General features: G+C 45.0%; 1 protein-coding gene across 1 annotated transcript in view; it reads left to right on the top strand.

The window, feature by feature from the left end:
- The window catches only part of LOC149272838 (ubiquitin carboxyl-terminal hydrolase isozyme L5-like), a gene marked incomplete at its 3' end in the record, with an annotated part of 113,781 nt that overhangs the window by 25,313 nt on the left and 66,113 nt on the right, over positions 1–22,355 (top strand). Inside the window, exon 3 of the mRNA XM_089506678.1 lies at positions 15,713–15,818. Within this exon, the coding sequence (XP_089362804.1) occupies positions 15,713–15,818 (106 nt within the window). The remainder of the gene's footprint in view (positions 1–15,712; positions 15,819–22,355) is intronic.

Below are 22,355 nucleotides of genomic sequence, written 5' to 3' on the forward strand. Positions count from 1 at the left end.
AAAAATTGGAGTGCAGTGTGTGCAACAAGCGCCCGGAGAGCACGGTATGAACTGTGTGCAATGTGTGCCAAACAGGATCGTAGCCCGAAAAGCCCACAGCAGGATCATAATAATGACAAAAAAAAACCACAACCCCAATAATAAATAATTATAATAATGAGAAACACCTCGATAGTAATGCGACAGCAGATGTATGAGGAGCCACTCAGTGGAAGTGCGTGACGGATGTGTGAGCAGAGCGTGCAAGAAGCGCCCCGCCCCGGGGACGCGTGACGGAACAAGATATACACGCCCAGGAAAAACCAGTATGAAAAAGCAACGTGGCATCATAAGTACGAGGGGCAACCAAGCAAAAATGTGACACCATAGGCATGAGAAACAACTTAGCGGAAGTGTGACATGGATATGAGTGCAGTGAACACAGTGCATGCAACAAGCGCCCAGATAGCGCGGTAGCAACTTTGTACAATTCGTGTCAGACACGCAACAACGGGTACCGTAACTCGCGAAACAAGGCCCTAGCAAGCAGGAGAACAATAATAATATTAAAACACACAAAAAAAAACACCCCTAACCCCCCCCCCCGCAGGAGAAACTCCCTAGGATATGTGTGACAATATAAGCATACGTAACATCCTGAGAGAAGTGTGACCGAAATACCGAGCCGGCGAGAGGAGCAAGAGTCCCGGACACACAGCGGCATGACGGAGTCCACGGAGGTGGGTGGAGCCGTAGAGGAGCCCCAACGGAAGTGGCAGGCGGAGCCGTGAGCTCGAGGGTGATGATCCCAGCCACCATAGGGAGGCCCAACTCCAAGCCGGCCGAAGTCCCCGCGTCATAAAGTCAGGAAGGAGCTGAGCACAACCGCGTGGAGGGCCAGAGCGATGAGTCATGGAGACCGAGCCGGAGAGAGAGACAAGGAGCCCAGGAGACATAGCCGCGTGATGTAATCCGCAGGGGCGGAGGAAAAAAAAACAAAAAAACATTTATATATAGAAACAGAAGCGGAGGAGAGGAACACACCAAACTCCTCATTCCTCTATATCTCCCAGGCGGCAAGAAACCAGGGCACCTGACAGGTGGGCAGTGGGGGTGCGGCGTCGGGAGGACGCAGGTTGGTCGCGCCTGCGGGGCAGAGGAGCCGGGGCAACCTCCAAATCCGCCCAATCCGAAACCTGGATACCCGGGAGGCCAAGAAGGCGTAAGACATCGGCGACATCATGATGGTGCTGGATGGTAAGAGACCGGTTATTGTGTCTAATCACCAGCGCGAAGGGATGACCCCAGCGGTAGGAGATGTGCAGCCTCTGTAACTCCAGCGTCAGGGGGCGAAGAGCCCGTCTCGCTTGTAGGGTCAGGTCGGACAGGTCGTGAAAGAGCGACACCCTGCAGTCCTGTAGCGGCCAGGTGCCCACCTCCCTCGCACGGGCCATGATGGCTTCTTTCAGACGGAAATCTGATAAGTGGCAGATAATGTCCCTCGGGGGGGTCCCTGGGCCACCACGCGGGCGGAGAGCCCTATGGGCACGATCAATGGGCATAGAGGCATCAGGGGCACGGCCCAGGAGGCCATTAAACAGACCAGTCAGGAGCGCTGAGACCTCTTCAGGTCTGTCAGATTCAGGTACCCCTCTCACCCGGATATTCTGTCTCCGGCACCGATTATCTAAGTCCTCAATCCGGCGGCGCAGTTCCTTCAAATAACTGGCATGACGATCAGTCGTATGCTGCAAAGCAGTGGTGGTAGTGTGCTGCTGTGTCTTTACCTCCTCCAGGGCCTGCACTCTCTGTTCCAGGCCGGATAAATCACTGCGGAGTGCCGACACCTCATCCCGGACCACCTGCTTGAGTTCGGTGATAAGCAGCGAGAAGTCCGCCTTCCAGGGAGCCGAGGAGAAAAGTTGCAGAACCTCAGGCGGATGCGGCACCGAGGGCAAGTGTGGTAAAGCCGCCGGATCCTCCGCAGAGGATGAGACGGCCTCGTGGTCTTCTGAGGCCTGGGAGGCCAGATCCGCCGGCGTACGGAAATACTCCCGGAGGGAGGAAGGGGACGACCGGGAACGATCCCCTGGAGTGGAGGGGTCAGCAGCCGACTTCTTGGAGTGTCTCATGGCGGAAAAGCTGTAGGTAAGCTATAAAAACGTGCAAGCGGCGGAGCAACTAGCTCATGCGGCCATCTTACTCGGCGGCTAGACACGCCCCCCTTTAATCTTTTTAAAGCTTTTATCGATCTTAACAAATTCACTAGACATGTGACTTTAAAAAGATTTTATAAAATGAAGGAAGAAGTCTTTAGCTTAAACAGAGTGAAACCAACGAGAATATCTCTAACACAAACCTCAAACCTAAATCAATATTTTACCCTCAACATTATAGATCCAGCGCGATAGAGACTTTCGAAAAACGTGTCATTAACGATTTAGAAAAAATAAGAAAAAGTAAATACGACTATAACATAAAAGAGAAAAAAATCCTAAGAGAACTATACAATAAGGACATTGTCATTAAGCCCGCTGATAAAGGTGGGGGGTTGGTAATTTTAAATAAAATACAATACGAAAAAGAAGCTTACAGACAACTGAACGATTTTAAAGTTTATAAAAAACTGAAAAGCAACCCAGTTGAACAAATAAAATTAAAGAACCTTTTAGAAACTGGATTAGAAAATGGTTTTATTTCTGAAAAAAAGAAATAAGCTACATAACCAACCTCAACCCTATAACCCCCTGTAATCTATTTTTTACCCAAAATCCATAAAGATGAGAAAAACCCCCAAGGGCGCCCCATTGTATCAGGAGTAAATTCTATCCTTTCAAACCTATCAGAATTCATAGATATTATTCTCCAACCAGTCGTAAAAAAGACAAAAGCATATCTGAAAGACACGATTAATTTACTGCAAATATTAGACAATTTTATGTGGGAACCCCATTTTATTTTGGTTACGTGTGACGTACAATCTTTATACACTATTATCCGTCACGATTTAGGTTGTCAAGCTGTAAAAAACATACTTGAAGCAAATGAGGATTTTTCTGCTAATTTTATAGATTTTATTAATGAAGCTATTTTATTAATTTTAGAAAATATTATACATACCATTCCCACCTGCACAACAGTTACACGCGCATTGACACTTTTTTTATTTCACACCATCATCTTCCTATGTTGCACTCCTCGTCGATTGGGCCTTCTACATTTAGCGACCATTCCCCGGTCTTTATGTCTTTGAAGCTCTCTTCCTTCCCGGTTCGGCCCTGGATATGGCATCTTAATGAAAATATCCTATCTAATCCTACCTATGCTTCGGACGTCACGGAACTTCTGGACAATTATTTTCAAGACAATTATACCCCAGACGTCCCTGTTCCTACGGTTTGGGAGGCCCATAAGGCGGTGGTCCGGGGGAAATTTATTCAAATTGGCTTCCATATTAAAAACCTTGCGCTGGCAGAAACGCTGGATCTGATTAAACGAATTTCGGATCTTGAGCGTTCGCATAAACTCACTAGGGATCCGGCGGTGTTGACCCAATTGGAAGTTCTTCGTGCCTCCTTAGCGTCCCTAACAAATACGCGACTTAAACGCCACTTCCTCCTTACGAGGAAGCGGTTCTTTGAGTTTGGTGACAAACCGGGGAGATTGCTCGCTAGGGCTCTTCGGTCTCAGAAGGCGACTAACTTTATCCCCCGTATTGTTTCTGATAGGGGCAAACCCTTGTGCTCCACTCCTCAGATTGCGGAATGTTTCCGTTCTTTTTATCAAAAGCTTTATGCCCTGCCCTCTTGGATGCCTACCTAGCCAAGTATTTCCCGAAATCTCTGACTGTACCTGAAATTGACTCTTTGAATTCCCCTATCTCTTTGGACGAGGTTGTCGATGCGGTTAAGTCTACTAAACAGGGGAAATGCCCGGGACCGGATGGTCTCACGATCGCTTATTACAAGAAATGTATTCCCATATTAGGTCCGCACTTGGTTAAAACATTCAACGCTTTGGCGTCTGGGGAGCATTTCCCTCTGCAAACCAATACGGCTCATATCTCTGTAATTTTGAAGCCCGGGAAAGACCCTGATTCCTGTGGCAGTTATCGTCCCATTTCCCTCTTAAATTCGGACGTTAAGTTATTAGCGAAAATTCTGGCGAACAGGCTGAAGCCCCTAATTCCCCGTCTTGTACATCCTGACCAGGTGGGCTTCGTCCCGGGCAGAGAGGCTAGGGATAATACTATCAGGGTCCTTGATCTTTTGGATTTTGCTGCCCATTCCTCCCTGCCGCTTGCGTTGGTCTCCTTAGATGCGGAAAAGGCGTTTGACAGGGTGGCCTGGCCCTATTTGTTCCGTCTGTTAGAGAAATTGGGTCTTGGACGTTGTTTTTGGACATGGATTAAGGCAATGTACCATGAACCGAAGGCTCATATTAAGGTTAACGGTCTTTTGTCGGGCCCGGTCACCCTGTCGAATGGAACGCGGCAGGGCTGCCCTCTGTCTCCACTTTTGTTTATTTTGGGGCTGGAGCCTCTGGCGGCTGCGCTCCGCGCTAACCCCCAGGTGTCTGGGATTTCTGTAGCGGGTGTTCAACACAAGGTGGCCTTGTATGCTGATGACATGTTATGCTTTGTCACACGGCCTAGGTCCTCCCTGCCCCATCTACTTTCGGAGCTGGACTTATTTGGACGCCTATCCAATTATAAAATTAATGTTCAGAAGTCGGAGCTCCTCTGTACTGGCATTCCTCCCTCCGATGTGCAACTGCTCGGCCGTAAGTTCTCCTTTCGTATCTGCGACGGTTCCTTGACTTACCTGGGTCTTAAAATATCCACTGATTCCACTCGGTTGCTCTCCCTTAACCTAATGCCGCTCCTCGACGCTGTTTCTGCAGACCTCCGCAGGTGGGCTTCTTCGCATATTTCATGGTTTGGCAGGATTGCCGTCCTCAAGATGAATATCCTTCCCAGATTTTTATATATATTCCAATCCTTGCCGATTTTTGTGCCAAGGACTTTTTTCAAGAAGTGTGCTCGGATTTTTACCTCCTACATTTGGTCGGCTAGGTCACCTAGGCTGGCTCGTTCCCATTTAATTCGCCCTAAACTTAAGGGGGGCATGGGGGTCCCTGATCTAGAGCTTTATTGGAGAGCCGCCCACCTGCGGAGGATCGTGGAGTGGACTATCGGTGTTCCCAAACAGTGGTTGGCGGTAGAGGAGGCCCTCTTGTCTTTCCCCCTAAATGTGCTCCCATGGCTCTCTGGCCCGAATCCCTGCTCAGATATGGGTCGCTTCACGACGTTATTGCCTACGTTTCGGGTGATCAGGCACACTATGAGGGGTGGTGTGATATCGTCTATGCCTTGTCCCATGCTCCCACTGGTCCCTAACCCGGAGTTTTTGCCGGGTTGGAGGTTGTGCCGTTCGCTGCCCCCTGCGCTCTTTCGCTCGGTTGCCCCTACGCTACCACCATGTCTGCTTAGGGACCCTTGCTGTTACCGCGGAGGTGGTTTTTGCCTCCTCTGCTTCGACTCAGGCTCAGCGGTTTTTTTTTACACCAGTTGCGCCATTATATCTCCTCTTTTCCCCGGACCACCCTTTTGTCCAGACCGCTCTCCAACTTTGAGTCTCTCTGCACCCACCAGACGGAGCCACAGCATCTCCTTTCGGCGCTATATGCTATACTGTTGGACTCCGTTTCGGTTACTAAACCCTTTTTCCTCAGCCTATGGGAGAGTGATCTGGGTATTTCCCCCTCTCCACAGAGTGGGATAAGGCGCTGCTGGCAATTCATAAGGGATCACTCTCTAGCAAATTGCAGGAGTGCTCCTACAAAGTTCTGACGCGGTGGTACAAGGTCCCTGCGGACTTACACAGGTTTATCCCTTCGGTTCCGGATGTACGCTGCTCCACCTATGGTGGTCGTGCCCTCCGATCCGATCCTTTTGGGACACGGTTTGGAGGGTCATTGACTTGGTGTGTGCACCTGACATTCACTACGACCCAGCTTCCGTGCTACTGCACTTAAACCCCCTTCCCCACGCCGCGTATAAACGCTCGTTGACAATACATTTACTTAACACCACTAAGTCAATTGTGCCGCGGTTTTGGAAGTCTCCCAATCCACCTCTGTTACAGGCATGGCTTAAAAAAGTTATGTTTGTGGCTCAAATGGAGGATCTCATTTGGTCCGCTAGGGGTAAGGGCCATCAGAATGACCTCAAGTGGTTCTGGTGGCATTCGTTTGTTTCGTCGCCTGATTTTCGCACTATTTTTGGCCCTCATTGTGCCTCCTCATAAATGTCTCCACCCTTTTGTGGTGCTCTGGTACGCTATTTGGATACCCCTGATACGTGGTACATTATTCTCTCTCAATCTCTCACACATACACATTTACACGATTTTGATGGCATGGTATGACTATATATATTTTTATTTTCTTTATTTTTAGTTTCTTATTGTTATTATGTACACTGCACATGTACTCCCTGCGGAGCATTCTTTCTTGGTTCCTATTATCGTCCGAAGCGTCTTTTTGGTTCCTTGACGCTTTTTGTGTCCTCGTTGAATACCGTTTGCCCTGCACAGCTGATGATATGCACAATGTATTCGGATGATATTACATTTCGTTTACCTCGTTTTTTGTGTCGCTGCTGCCCTTTTGTTTTCCACTGATGCCTGTACTACCGCTTTTTATTGATGCCTCTGAAAGCCGGTTTTGTACTTTCATTGTATCTTTGCACTGTGTATATCACTGTTCAAACCTTTTTCTGCTTACTGTTTGAATAAACGGTGAATTGATAAAAAAAAAAATTAGATGTTTTGGATATTCACCTTAAAAACATTGACACCAAACGGTTTAAATGTAGATTTTGACCTAGATCTTTTCCTTTAAGTTTTTATCAGGTTTCACTATTTTATTGCCTTCTGTCACTTTAAGTACTAACCACCTGTCTCTTATATACAGAGTTATCATAATACTATTTTTACTTTTATTTTTCAATCCCCCCCCCCAAAAAAAAATAAAAAAAATAATAATAAATAAATATATTTTAAAAAATGGCGGAAACTACATTTCCCAAGATCCTTTGCTTTGTTTACAAAAAACGGCAGTTTTAGTGAATTTGCTTAATTTTGCAAGTTTTGGGCATTATTTATTAGATTTGAGTTTGTTTTGGGTCTTGCTTGTCTGTAAAATTAAAAAATCATATTTTTATGTTGTTTGTTAACATTGAGAGCTATCTTTGAAAATGTAAATGGTTCGTTTTTTGCTGACTATTCAAAATTAAGTTTTTTGCCATGGGCATCATATATTAGATGTGTATATACTTTGTAAATTACTTTATTTCCTGTTATTTTTATTGTGCATTATGTTTTTAAACGTGGATTGTTGCTGATGATGCCATCAGCCACACCCCTTAATTATGATGTCATTTTGGCGCAATTTCACACTGTGAATTTATTATATAAGGATTTCAGTGCCAGGAGCTCTTTTAGACACTCTGGTGAAAAGCGTTTGTGCTATTTTTATTGACTTTTTAATGGTTTTTAACCAGAAAGCTGAAAATAAGTTTTTTTTTAAAAAAACATTCTTTTCTGCTCCTGGTATCCTTTTATTGTTTTAAACACGCAAGTTTATATCCTTGGTGGTGATCATTCCACCTACGCCAGAAGGTGTGAGCAATCCATTTATTGCTCACCATATTGTGAGTATATAGTGAACTGTTTTTATTTGTTTTATTCATTTTATTATACAGAAAGCACTACGCCTATTTCTGTTTAACTTTTTATGTGCACCTTATCCTGAGAACCAAAAAAAAAACTACACAGGACTGCTGCTAAAGATATCCCCTGGCGAGGATTGTATCGCCCATGCAAGTTTTGTGGGACTAATTGCTTAAGTCCCCCAAAAATGTGAGTATCCATTCCTTAACTCCTTACCACACGGTGCCAGCCACATATTATATTACTGTGACTTTCTTCTCCTCTATGCGCAACCACTATCTCCTAACCATACAATCTGCCTGTTAGCAGAAAATCCAATATACAGAGAGAGAGAGAGAGAGAGAGAGACCAGATGGATTTAAATTTGTGATTATATACGCCTACAATACTAAAGTCCCTAACTTATCTCTGAAGATCAACTTCTAGCTGTGTATGCCTTTTTTCAGACATGGAATTTCCATCTTGCATACATGTCTCCTCCCTTACCTCCTCCTCTCCAGATTAAGAAAAATTATGGATACCAAAGTCAAAGTGAACAAGCATCAGTTATCCTTGTAGTTCCACATTGGCCAGATTGCAGATTTGTTCCACCTTGGTCAACCAGTGCAGAAAAATCTCCTTTGCCAATGTCACAATCCTGGTATATTTCATCTGACTGGAGTCTGAATGGCAGCTTTGGTTTGACCTCCAGTCACTGAGACTAGTCTTCTCGGCAGAGAGAAGAGACTTCTTACAGGTATTTGAAGATCTGAAGAAAGATCTGTTCCTGGAATGAGTCTAAATGTTGTGCTGCGTCCACCTGGACTTTCACTAGGAGAACTTTGTGGACTACAACACGCTATAGTTAAAGTTATTCATGCTCTTAGAATTTTAAAACTGGTTTCTCATATCTTCAGGCATTTTTCATAAGCCGTTGTCAAAATAAAACATCACTTACTGGTCGAAATGGTCCATTGGATCTCAATTTTGTGATCTCACATCCGTGACATATGTGAATTCTGCCAAATGTTTTGCTATGGACCCAGAAAAGCTTTTTTGCAGTTCTACAATGGCTTCGTCCCTCAGGCTTTAAGGCTATACAACGTTTCTTGGGTTTCGCTAACTACTGTAGGAAATGCATTAAGAATTTTGCCTCTATTGTCCCTCCCATTACGGACATGAACTGTGAAGAATACAATCCCACTGTCTGGTCTTGATAAGGCTCCCCTTGCTGTGCCTTTTGTGTTGGCGTTAGATGCTTCTGAGACAGGGGTAAGCGTCCTGCTGTCTCAATGTCCTACTCTGGAGAGTTCTTCTACACCCATGTGAATTTTTTTTCTAAAAAAAATAAATAAATTAGCTGAGTTTTGAAAGTTACTGGCTGTAATCCTAGTGAATTTACTGCACTTCTTGTCACCCTCTGATCTGACCCATGGGACCCCGGCAGCACTGTGCCGTCCCAAAGTCATCGGTGGATCCAGTAGACTTACCTCTTTAAATTTCTAGAGAAGGTAGGCCTAGCGGGGTCACACAGTGTCATTGCGTGGGAGCTGCAGTAAGCTCCTGCTGAGGCATCGCAGTGAGTGAAGTGCCTTAGTGGCTTGAGTCGGTGTCTTCGTTTGGAAGTGTGTCTGAGTGGGTATGTTAGTGTCAAAGTGTGTAGGTTAGTGGGTATATTAGTGTCTGGGTATGTTAGTATCTGCTTGTGTAAGTGTCCCCCTATATGCCACTCTGTCCCACGATATGCCCTTTAACCCCCTATATGCCAGAGTGGCATACAGTGGGGTATGATGCATTTTGGGGAGCAGATGTGCATAACTGGGGGGGGCAGGTTGGCAAATAAAAGGAAATATAAACAAAAAAATGTTTTCTCAATCATAGCTTTTATTAGATATGAAAAAATAGTTTACATGAATATTTACTGGTAAAACTTTTTATCTATAGGGTCGTCTTATATTAGGGCTTATATATATATATTTTTTTTCCCCTAAATTAATATTCAGATTTTTTGGGGGGGGGGGTTGTCTTATAATCGAGCAAATACGGTAATTGCTAACAGCAATCACACTCCTATCATGCCCAGGCAACCAGTACATGCTAGAATCTGGGCATGATAGGGGTGTGATTACAGGCTCCCTATGCCATGCTATCACACACACTCATTCACAAACATTAATTCACTCAGTCATTCCCTTAATCACGCATACTTGCTCATACACCCTCCCCCACCCCCTAACCTGAACTGCAGATCTCTCATTCACAGACTTCTGCAGGGCCCGGCTGTCCGAGCAACTTCTCTTTTCCCGCCCCCAGGGGAAGAAGGAAGGGAGCAGATTAATGTGACTCTGCTGAGTTCCTGCTTTTCCTGTCCGGTACAAGAGACGCTGCTCGCACAGCCTGGCTCTTGCGGACAAATATTTTTGGGCGTTTCTACATTTTGCCGGTAAAGGCCTTTTCGGACGATATATTTCGGCCACCGATATATCGGCCCATCCCTACATAGCTCCACAGTCTTGATTTATCTCTGGTACTTGGGGAAATGTGGCACTCTGTACCAGGTGTAAGAAGTAGTGCTGATGGACCCCCCTGTACCCACCTCCCCAAAAACAGAACCCATTCCAAGGCCAGGGCCCATAGTCAATCACATTCTTGTGATTCCTGTGGGGTTTTTTTTGTCCTTTTTTTTATTAGTTTGCATAGATCTTATTAGTACACACACGCGCATATATATATATATTATATATGCACGCACAAACACACACCGATCAGCCATAACATTATGGCCACCTGCCTAATATTGCATAGGTCCCCCTTTTGCCGCCAAACTGTCGAGGCATGGACTCCACTAGACCTCTGATGGTGCTCCGTGGCATCTTGCCCCAAGATGTTAGCAGCAGATCATTTAAGTCCTGTAAGTTGCAAGGTGGGATTCATGGATGCATCCTGGTGCCATATGTTCTCTAGGTAAGTGACCCACGCGCACCCAGCTATCCACGTGATTTAAAAAAAAAAAATGTGATTCATCAGACCAGGCCACTTTCTTCAATTGCTCCATGGTTCAGTTCTTATGATCGTGTACCCATTGTAAGTGCTTTTAGCGGTGGACAGGGGTCACCATGGGCACCCGTGACCCTGTCGCTGTTTCACAGCTTTTCTTTCCTTGGACCACTTACCAATAAAACTGGTATGTAACATTGGAAATAACCAGATCTGAGATTTTTCAGTTTTATTTCAAGGAGTGAGCAGCGGTAGAGAAAAGGCTGACTGAGGTTTGCGTATGCAGCCAATGGTGTAATTGAGCCACTCACAGAAGAAAAAGAAAAAATAACAAAGTTAAAACAGTCGGGCAAACAATGTGAACAGAAACTACGGAACATATCGTTGTGTGGTATGTGACAAGTAGGATTGGAGGTCAGGGGACCTGAACCTGGTCCAGAGAACGTGCAATCATAAATGACACAGCAAGAGGAGGAGGGTCCCTCGTATGTGTGAAAGGTGATAAGACTCAGCAGGTGGAGAGTTGGCGGCTGGTCAGGCGCGGCTGGTGTGTGCGCGATTGGTGAGTTGAGGTATGGTGTGGGCATAGAGAAGCTAGAGAATAGGCGGTATTCCGCTATCATATTGGAGCCAAGGTGCCCAAACCTGGTGAAAGCGGAGAGGTGTATGTGAGGCGGTATGAGACGTCTTTTCCAGAATGCTATGACGATCAAGAGGTTAGCAGCTAGGAATATGTGGATGAGCAATTTTCATTTGGGGGAGGGTCTGGAAACAAATGAAGAGCAGTTTCAGGTAAAGGTTCTAGACGAATGTGGAGAATGGAGCGTACGGCAGAGAATATTTGCTGCCAAAGAGGAGTCAGGAGTGGGGACCACCGATTTTAACCCATGCTTCTTACTCCAAAATTCTTCAGACCCTCTGATCTGACAGACTTTTGATCATCGTGAACTTTTCCTTCAGCAGAATTTAGGTCTTCTGATGAACAGATTCAAAGAAAATCTTACCAACTGCTACTTTTAATAGGCCACTGACTTTGCATCCATGGGCAAGATGCATTTTGAAGACAGTAGGCAGAATTTGACCATGAGGAAGTATTTTTCTGGTAGCCTGGGATTTGTAACCAGACTTTACCCAATCGATAATTAAATCATTTAATGACTGTTCTGCTGGTGGCTCTCATTTTAGCTAGAAGAGTGGTCGAGTTTCAGGGCACACTCTATGATGGATATGTTGTAAAAGTTCTTTGAGGATGGGGTTTCATTATCCTTACTTGGCATTTTGTTACATCTGATGCTACTAGATATGGAAAAAGAATATTCTTATCTGAGAATTTATTTTCCATGTCATTTCCAGATAGCACATTGCCCACATGCTAAATGTTTTTTCCTTGCCATTCCAGGTGGCACAGGTGAAGAAGGCTTCTATATAAAAAGGAGACTTCCCCCTTCCTCCCCAGTGTGGTTAAAAAGATAGACTCAGATTTATACCTTTTGTGTTTTTTTGTTTTCCCTCAGACATGTCAGAAAAAAATCCAGACAACCCTCCTGAGAGTTTAGTCTGTGGGGAAGACTAAACATAAAGCCTGCTCGTCTTGCAAAAAGACCCTGCATGACCCATCGGCCAAAATGTGCAGCTCCTGCTCTCGGCCTAAAGAGGCACCCACATCTGAATTTACTTCCTGGTTGAAAGGGGAACTTCAGTCTACCTTTGACTGTTTTCAGGCCATGGTAAACTCTGCTCACGGGTCTGTGCCTCGGCAAAAACCTTACCAACAGGGTCCACCTAATTTCCTCCCAGATGCTCCGGAGGATTATTCGGTTCCATTTTCCGAGTTTGATTTCCATTCGAACGACCCCCAGTCTTCGGACGAGGAAGGGGAAATTAAAGAGGAAAGATTTTTCTTCCCAGTAGAAGAAACAGGAAAACTCATCAATGCAGTCAGATCTACCTTGAACTTACAGGATGAAGTACCAGATTCGAAACCAGATCCTTCTCAGGGTCATTCCAGGAAACCTCAGACCTTTCCAGTGCATGATTCCCTTTCAGCTATTATCGTGGATCAGTGGAAATACCCAGGCAGGAGATTTCTCACTTCCACTAGAATTAAAAAGCTTTTATCCATTCGATAAAAAGGCCTCAGATGCCTGGGAACTTCCACAGGTGGATGCTGCGGTAGCCAAGGCCAAAAAGAAAACGTCCCATTTCAAGGATCCCATGGACAGGAGGGCTGAAAATGCCACTAAAAGTTCATTTGAAGCCGCTGCAGCGAACTTTCGAATCTGTTCGTATTTCTGCTAAAGCCACAGCGTTGTCGGCTGTTTCTAGACGAGCTCTCTGGCTCAAATCGTGGGCGGCAGATAATGCCTCAAAACATAAGCTTTGCAGCATTTCATTTCAGGGGAACCATCTCTTCGGAAGCAATCTTGACACAATCCTGGAATCCACTACGGGGGACAAGTACTAGTTTCAGGTCAAACTACTTCAGAGCTCCAAGAGAGAGTCCTACAGGCCCACGTCCTCAAGACAAGACTACCAGTCCTTTCGGGGTAAACCCTACGTAAGAGGTAGATTCCAGAGAGGTAGGGGAAGAGGCAAGGACAATAAGGCAGGGAGATTCTGACGCCAGTCGTCTTCAGGTGGGAGTCAGGTTAACCTTCTTTATTCGCGCCTGGGAAGAGATAACTTCAGACCCCTGGGTCCTACGCATCATCAAGCAAGGCTATGCATTGGAGCTTACTCACCTGCCTACCCAGAATTTTTTCTGTCCACGCCCCCTGCAGACCCTTGGAAAAGATCAGGTTTTTTTCTCCACACTCAAAGACTTCATTCACAAGAGGGCTCTGGTTCCAGTTCCTCATCACGAAATAGGGGAAGGATCCTACTCTCACTTTTTCGTTGTGCCAAAGCCATCAAGGACGTTCAGGCTGATTATCAACCTACAGTCAGTCAACGCCTGCATAAGATACAACAGGTTTCGTATGGACTCCCTGACATCCGCCACAGAGATTATTTCTCCAGGGGACTTCCTGGTCACTATAGACATTCGTGATGCCTACTTACACGTTCCCATCAGAAGAGACCATCAAAGATTCTTCCGACTGGCTGTACCATTTCCTCAGGGAATTAGTCACTACCAATTTCAGGCCCTTCCATTTGGAATTGCTTCAGCATCACGAATTTTCACGAAGCTCATGTCTGTTGTCGTGGCCTTCCTGAGGCAGAAGGGCATAAAAGTAGTCCCATACCTGGACGTTTGGCTCCTCATAGCGGCCTCGGTAAGCTTACTCCAGTCCCATCTAGCGGTATCTCTTTGGATCCTCCAGAGTCTGGGATGGCTAGTCAACTTTCAAAAGTCTCAGTTGCTTCCAAACAGACGGCTTACCTTCCTGGGGATGATTCTCGACTCACACGGACAGAAGACGTTTTTCCCTGGGGGCAAGATCGGAAGATTGAGGGAATTCACACGCACGATCCTAAAAAAACAAGGTGTCCATCAGATCCATCATGTCATTAATCGGCCTTATGATTTTTGCTAGACCACTGGGACTGCTCCGTGACGTCTTTACACAAGAAGGTCCTTCTCTCCCCTTTCGTCCTAGCATCACTCTGATGGTGGCTGGTGGCCAGGAATCTCTCGCAGGGACTCCCTTGGCAGGCGAGAGGCTGGGGAGCAGTTATGGGAAACAAAATCACCCAGGGGACATGGTCTCCACAAGAATCAAAGCTGCACATCAATCACCTAGAACTGCTGGCGGTCTGGAGGGCTCTCAGGTTCTATCAGGGTCCTTTCGGATAATGTCACCGTCGTGGCCTACCTCTCCAAACAAGGCAGCACAAGAAGCAGGGGCCTGCAGACCCTGACCGCTCGAATCTGCGGATGGGCAGAGTTCAGTCACTGCGCCCTCTCTGCGGTTCATGTCAAAGTTCCTCGAATCAGGAAGCAGACTACCTTAGCAGACAATCGGTGCTTCCGGGAGAATGGTCCTTAAACAAGGGGGTCTTTACCTTTATCACAAGGAAATGGGGCACTCCTCAGATAGACCTGATGGCCACATATCTGAACAAACAGGTAGAGGAGTTTTTTTCTTTCACCAGTCGGTCGACCTCGAGCCCTGGAAGCACTCTCGCAGACTTGGGACTTCGATCTAGCGTATATTTCAGGAATCGGGAAAATTCAGGGAAGCCCTCTGAAAATCATTTTGTTCCTTTCTGGCCCCGGAGAATCTGGTTCTACAGGCTTCATCTCTCTAAGGAGTCTCAATTTGGTCATTGTGTCCTTCAGACTGAAATCCTTCCCTCCCTATCTTGCTAAATCTTCACCTGTGCCACCTGGAATGGCAAGGAATGTAAGAATTCTTACCTGGGAATTCCTTTTCCTTGTCCATTTCCAAGGTGGTACACTTTTGCTCCCACCCATTAAATGTATCTTTTGCTGACTATTTTGCGTCTGAGTCTATCTTTTTAACCACACTGGGTAGGAAGGGGGAGGTCTCCTTTTTTTTATAGAGATTCCTGCCCTACCTGGTAGGCGGAGCCTTCTTCACCTGTGCCACCTTGGAAATGGACAAGGAAAAGGAATTCCCAGGTAAGAATTCTTACTTTTTTTTGTTTGTTTTTTTTGTCTGGTGTTAAACACTGAGGGTAGGTGGGAGGTCCAAACAGTTTATAACAGTTTATTTTCTTGCAACTCTTTTTATGCTACTGAACTGTAAAATTTAGAATTTAGCTTTAAGTATAATTGATTTGATGTTGCTCGGTTTTAGTGTATCATTGCAACTATCCCTGTGCACAAAAATTAATGAATACGTAACTGGTTATGTTAGTCCACATGATGAACACAAATGTGCTGCTATAAGTCAGAAGTCTCCCTTTGACATCCCAAAAATAAATATTGGAAGGTTTGTGCCTTTATCAGGACTGACCTGCATGCTTTGTTGAGGTTGTCTTGTATTTTTATAGATTAAAATGTATTAAAATTTGTTTTTATGAATTCTGCCTTTTCCACCCACTTTGTCTCATTTCAGACCGGTCCAAGGCTTAATATTCCTCTTCAAGTGGCAGCCAGGTGAAGAACCGGCAGGTTCTGTGGTTTGTGATTCCAGACTGGATACAATTTTTTTTGCTAAACAGGTATTAAAAATAATGGTGCATAAAGTTTTAAGATGTGAGTTATACCTTCGTCTGAAGTTTTTTTTTGTTTTACCACTTAAGTTGCTGTCTGTGCCTAAACAATTAAACTACTGTATTTGCTCGATTATAAGATGAGGGTTTTTTCAAGAGAAAATGCTCTGAAAAACACCCCTCGTCTTTATACTCGAGGCCATCAAATAGAAATCTGACTACAAGACTTGCAGGGAACCTGGATCCCCTCTACGTGCAGACAACCTCCGCTGCTGGTGTGACATGACCTTCCAGTGCTCCACCATAGAAGCTCCTGTGGCAGTACTGATGCGGAGGTTGTGTACACGCATCGCGCAGACGTTCACCGGCTACCAGGAGGATCCCCTGCAGCTCTGCAGGAGACCTGGAACCTCCTCTCTGGCAGCTGGTAAACGTCTGCGCGATGTGCTGCTACCCAACACTTCCGCCGGAGCTCTGTCATAGAAGCTCCCAGCACAGATGTCCGCCGGCTGCCCCAATTCGACACCAGGGAGTCTGGAGCACGGGGGAGAGGTCTAGGGATGCATCGGAAAGTCGGGGGAGGGGGCATATAGGGGGGAAAAAGGCATATCTGGGGGCAGAGTGGCAAATGGAAATAGAGAAAAATGCATTTTTCTCTATCATAGATTTGATTAAATATGAAAAAATAGTTTACATGTGAATTCATAGTATAGTCTTATATTCAGGCTTTTTTTCTAAATTAATATTCATATTCTGGGGGAGTCGTTTTATGTTCAGGGTTGTCCTTTAATCAAGCAAATACGGTAATTAAATATAATTTAATCGGTAGTTATAAATTCAAGCTCTGCGTAAATTGTCGGCACTATATGAAAAATAAACTGAAAACAGAATAGCACAATTTAATCATTCATTTGAGATGTGCCACGAACACAGTCTTGCGGTATGGTAGAGACTTCTGTTTGTATTATTTGGCTTACTTTAGTGTTCATTCTTGATAGAGGAGTCAACTGTACAAATGCATGCTAGCTTGATTGTGAGGTTGCAGCTGCAAATAAATGCAGCAATAAATGCAGAAAGTTCTTTCACCCATATAATAATTAACTTATACAGCATAGATATAGTTAGGTATCAGATCAGGGCTTGACAAATTGGTTTGGCCAGCAAAACAATGTACATGCATGATTCAAATTTTAAAAAGCAAAAATATTTTTTGCATAAAATGTAATACTTTATATTCTTACATGTATGTCTCTCATAATGGCATTAATAGGCCAAGTTATAAATTGTCCCTGTTTTGTTGATACTGGCTGATTAAATTATGTGGACGTGGGAGCAAGCACCAGAGAGAGATGTATTCATAGTATCCAGGGGTTTGTACAGACCAATACCAAACGTTCTTTTTCGGTGGTGGCTTAACCTACCTCCTGGTCAAGGAGTTTCCAAATTTTGCATGCCGCATAGTGCTCATCTGCCTAGCTGTCCACCGTTTGTAGGCCCACTCATAATGAGAACATCAAAACATTTCTGTGGACCAAAAAGCCTTTAGTAAATTCTGTAGTCGTCAGTTCAATGGAGCTCCCTAACGTGTCTGAACTGTCTGAAATCCTTATTACACCAAGAGACCAGGCAATGTTGCGTTCGAGGTCTTTTCTAGTTAGGTCCTTAAAGGGTTTAGCAGTGTCACTATATTATTTATTGCTTTTTATAATGCCATCACATTCTGTAGTGCTATATAAAGGGGAGACATAAAAATGGTGGGGCATAACAAGTAGTATGTAACGTAATAATTTGATCTACAGAATCGGGTAGGGAGAGCCCTGCTCAAATTAACAATCTAGAGGATCTGTAGTTGACAAACTTTCTGTAGTATTAGGTGGTCCCGAAAAAAAATAAAAAATGTTTTAGACACTGGCCGCTCCAGGATGATGGCAACCTTCGCTAGATTAATAATGTATAATCAAAGGAAGGACTTGTAATTCAAATGGCTTAAACGTAAACAAGCAATTTGATAAGAAAACACAAAAAGCAAGCAGGGACTTCCCCTTGCACTCAGATTACACGCAGACACAGGAAATGGCGACTCTAGGAACAATATATAGGGGGGCACTTAAGATACAACAGTCAAGACTGGGGGGGCACTAATAATCATGCCACTGAAAAAAAAAAAATTAAAATTATGGTAGGAGATGATTAATCAGTAAAGCTCCCTTTCCCTGATATGTCTTTTGCGACGTTTGTCACCCTTGGAACATCTGCAATTTTCACCATTGTTTTCAACAACCAAACACCAAGACTGTGTTTCACGGTCTCGGCTCCCGGCATTGGCGGGCAGACTGCCTCCCTCAGATGTTGGGTATCCGATGCAATGTTGGGTGGATTGCTGCTCGCGGACGCCGGGTTCCCGATGTCTCGGCTCTCTGCACCGGCGAGCGGACTGCGTCCCGGGGCTCCGTCGCCATCAGGAACTCAAGGGGTTAAGTCTGGGGATTCCCCAGACAGAGGACTTATCTCTTCTCCCTGCTTCAGCTGCAGGAACATTGGGGGCGCGGCTGGAGTGGGGGTGGTGATGGACGGCTGGAGGCTCGGCCGTGACGTCTTCATGGAGGTGGGGTTTTAGACTGGCAACGGTTTTAAAAAGCCGGAAATCCGTTTCTCCTGCACCCTGTTGTGGTCCTTATCGTTGTATTGCTGCTGTGTATCTCTTCTTTGTTGCCATTGACCCTTTGCCTGCCTGACTACTCTCTGGATTGTGATTCTGTACCTCTGCCTGGATTCCCGTGTACCAGTTCGGCTTTTCTGACTTCCCGCTTCGTGTCTCGACCCTCTGGCTTGTACGACTACCTGATCCGTGTACCGGTTCGGCTTTCCTGACCATCCATCCTTCCGTGTTAACCCCTTCTGTTCTGGCCTGCCTGTGGGGTTCGTCTGGAGATTCCTTCACCTTCATTCACTCAGTACCTATATCTGCCTGCACTTGGCCTCCTTGCTTTTGGGATCCTCTAAGTCCTGGTTGTCTGCTACTAAGGGAAGAACTTCCGCACTGAGTGCCGTTGTGCGGGTGGTCATGACGCCGTGAATAGACCAGTGAACAGACCCTGAGTGTTTGTGTGTGTAACTAAGTACCAATTTTACACAGCCAGCCACTTCAAAATGAAAATATCATTTTTAAACAAAACTTTATTTTCAAAATATGATTGCCAAGTTGCATTTATAATATATAACATGATGAATATTAATATTATTTGTAGAGCACCAGCTCATTCAACAGTGATAAATAAAATAGAACATTAAATTAACAAAGAACTGAGCTAAAAGTTTTAACATACAATAAGTGCAGCATCTAACAAAAGTAACAGGTTCACTGACACTTTTAACACCAAAACTGCTTCATTTAGCTAAAGTTGTTTTGATGCCTACAGTATCCTTTAACCCAGGGGTTCTCAAACTGCAGCCCTCCAGTTTGAGAACCCCTGCTTTAACCCCTTCAATCCCCTATGGACGTACCGGGACGTCCAAAAAACGGCTATTAAGGAACCCCTATGGACGTACTGGTACGACCAGGCCTTAGGGCAGTGTGAGGGACGCATCCCTGCCGCTGCACGGGAGATCAGCCTGGACTCCCCACTGACAGCAGAAGCTGGCATTGCTGTCCGATCTGATGTAACCACCACCGGCATGAAAGCCGGAAGGCTGTTACATTTCAAACTGCCCGATCGGGCATTCCCTTCCGGAAGTTCATGGGAGGGCAGGATATCCCCTACAGGGGATATCCTGTCCTCCGATGAGGCACAGACGCTGCAATCTCTATGCACGTCTGTGAGGACCTGCATAGAGATAACAGGGTGATCGGGGAGGGGAGTGAGAAACCATGTCTCACCCCCTCCCGTCCTGAAACAGAAAAGCAGAAAAAAAAGTTTATTCATTTAAAAAATAATAATAAAAAAATCATTAAAATATAAATAATAAAAAAAAAAAGTGAGCTGTGATGTCATTGTGACATCACTGGCATGTTCAAGAGGACCTCTAACCCTTTTTGTGTAAAAAAAAATAAAAATATATATATATAAATATAAAAAATACAAAAAAATAAAATATAAAAAAGATAATTAAAAAAAAATTAAAAAAACTCACATCCCATTGCCCTAGCATAACATCTAGCCAGTATAACTCTCCTGCCCCCGTTCACAACCCCCAAACCCGTTAAGCCATAGGCATAAAAATTATACAAAAAATGTACACCTTATAATATGCTCCCTGGTGCTGGTTCTGAAATCAGGACACGTGAATTGATAAACTTGGAGGGGATTTTCCATCACTTTACCTAATTTTGTGAGGATTCGGAGGGAAAATTTTTACAAAATTTGTTGTTTTTTTCAAATTTTCGCTAGTTTTTACTAAATTTCTCATTCTAAATTTTCAGCTAATCATCCAACTATGGTATCAAAAGGAAAGCTCTATCTCTTTTTAAAATATTTTGGCTTTATTTCCTTCTATTTTCCAACCTGCCCCCCAGTTATGCACATCTGCCCCAGAAATGCCTTATACCCCCTATATGCCACTGTGCCCCATGATATGCCTTTTAACCCGCTAAATGCCACTGTGCCCCATGATATGCCTTTTAACCCTATATGCCACTGTGCCCCATGATATGCCTTTTGACCCCCTATGTGCCTCTCTGCCTCCAGAAATGCCTTATACCCCTATATGCCACATCTACACGCTGCCCCAGCTACACACCGGGGACTCAGAAGTACCGGTAAGTGGGGAGGGGGAGAGACAGGAGGATCCAGGTCCCCTGCAGCTGCGGGGGATCTGGATCTTAGTCGTCTCATAGTCAGACCTATTTGAGCATTTGCTCTGGAAAAAACCTAGTCTTATAATCGAGCAAATATGGTATTTATGATCATAGTTTCATGTGAAATAAAATGATACCTTAACTCTGCTCTCTCCTTCATCCCCTACATCCAGTCCCTCACCAAATCCTGCCGCCTACACCTGAAAAACATCTCCCGAATCCGCCCGTTCCTCACACAAGAAACAACCAAATTACTAATCCACTCCCTTGTGATATCCCGCCTGGATTATTGCAACTCCCTACTAACCGGTCTCCCCCTCTCCCGCCTTTCATTGCTTCAGTCCATCCTCAATACTGCAGCTAGATTAATTTTTCTCTGCCACCATTTCTCATCCGCTGCTCCACTATGTTAATCACTTCATTGGCTCCCCATACCCTTCAGAATAAAATATAAACTTCTGACCCTGACCTATAGAGCTCTTAACAACTCTGCACCCCCTTATATCTTCTGCTGTTATTACCTCTTCGCACTCCCGTATTCAGGATTTCACTCGCACCACACCCATCCTGTGGAATTCCCTTCACTGTTCCTTCAGACTTTCTACCTCGTATGCAACTTTCAAAACCTTTCTGAAAACCCACCCTTTCCGGGAAGCGTACAGCATTCCTTCCCAATACTCTCATCCGTCTGAATAATCAACAGCTTCAACATATCATCGGAACCAGATCAACTCATCCCCATCCAAGCAGTCGTCTCCTATTGTCTCCCTCTCAACCACCGACTAGATTGTAAGCTCGCAAGAGCAGGGCTCTCTTCTCCTTTGTACCAGCTTTTTGTTGTGTGTGATTTTAAATTGTTCTACTGATTGTCACAGTGCTGCAGAATCTGCCGGCGATTTTATAAATAAATGTCATGTAAGATCAGGCACCAGTCTTCCATTGTCCAATTTTAGTGAGCCGGTGCAAATTGTAGTCTCAGTTTCCTGTTCTTAGCTGACAGGAGTGGCACCTGGTGTCTGTCATCTCGAACCAGTCTGGCCCATTCTCCTCGGACCTCTGACATCAACAAGGCAATTTTGTTCACACAACTGCTGCTCACAATTTTTTTTTGGACCATTCTCTGTAAACCCTAGAGATGGTGGTGTGTGAAAATCCCAGTAGATCAGCAGTTTCTGAAATACTCAGACTAGCCTGTCTGGCACCAACAACCATGCCACGTTCAAAGTCACTTAAATGCCTTTTCTTCCCCATTCTGATTCTCTGTTTGAACTTCAGCAAGTTGTCTTGACCATGTCTACATGCCTAAATGTATTGAGTTGCTGCCATGTGGTTGGCTGGTTAGCTATTTGTGTTAATAAGAAATTGAACAGGTGTACTAATAAAGTACAAATTGTACTTCAGGTATGAATTCATAGCTCCTGGTATATGTCACTGTCAAACACTCCAATATGTGTTCAGCAACATCTCCTCCGGAGTACAGTGATACCATTGTTTGAGGGCGAGGGCCACATTTGGGAAGTTAGCCCCCCCCCCCCATTTTGGCCAGTCTGTTCCTATGCCCCTTTGTGGGGGCATTTTTAGATGTGCCTCCAAGTAGGTTGCAGTGGGTGAACCTTAAGGATAACGGGAACATCTGCTTTTTTAGTCAGTCCATGAGATCCACTCCTTTCGCGAGGGGTGGGCGGTTCCTCCTTCGGCGCTTACTGAGAATGCACCAGCTCAATAGGAGGGGTCCGGGGCTCTGTTAAGAC

Source organism: Sceloporus occidentalis, unplaced genomic scaffold (genome assembly GCF_023333645.1).
Source record: "Sceloporus occidentalis isolate IW3139 unplaced genomic scaffold, rSceOcc1.0.p SCAF_412, whole genome shotgun sequence".
In the NCBI taxonomy this organism is placed as follows: Eukaryota; Metazoa; Chordata; class Lepidosauria; order Squamata; family Phrynosomatidae; genus Sceloporus; species Sceloporus occidentalis.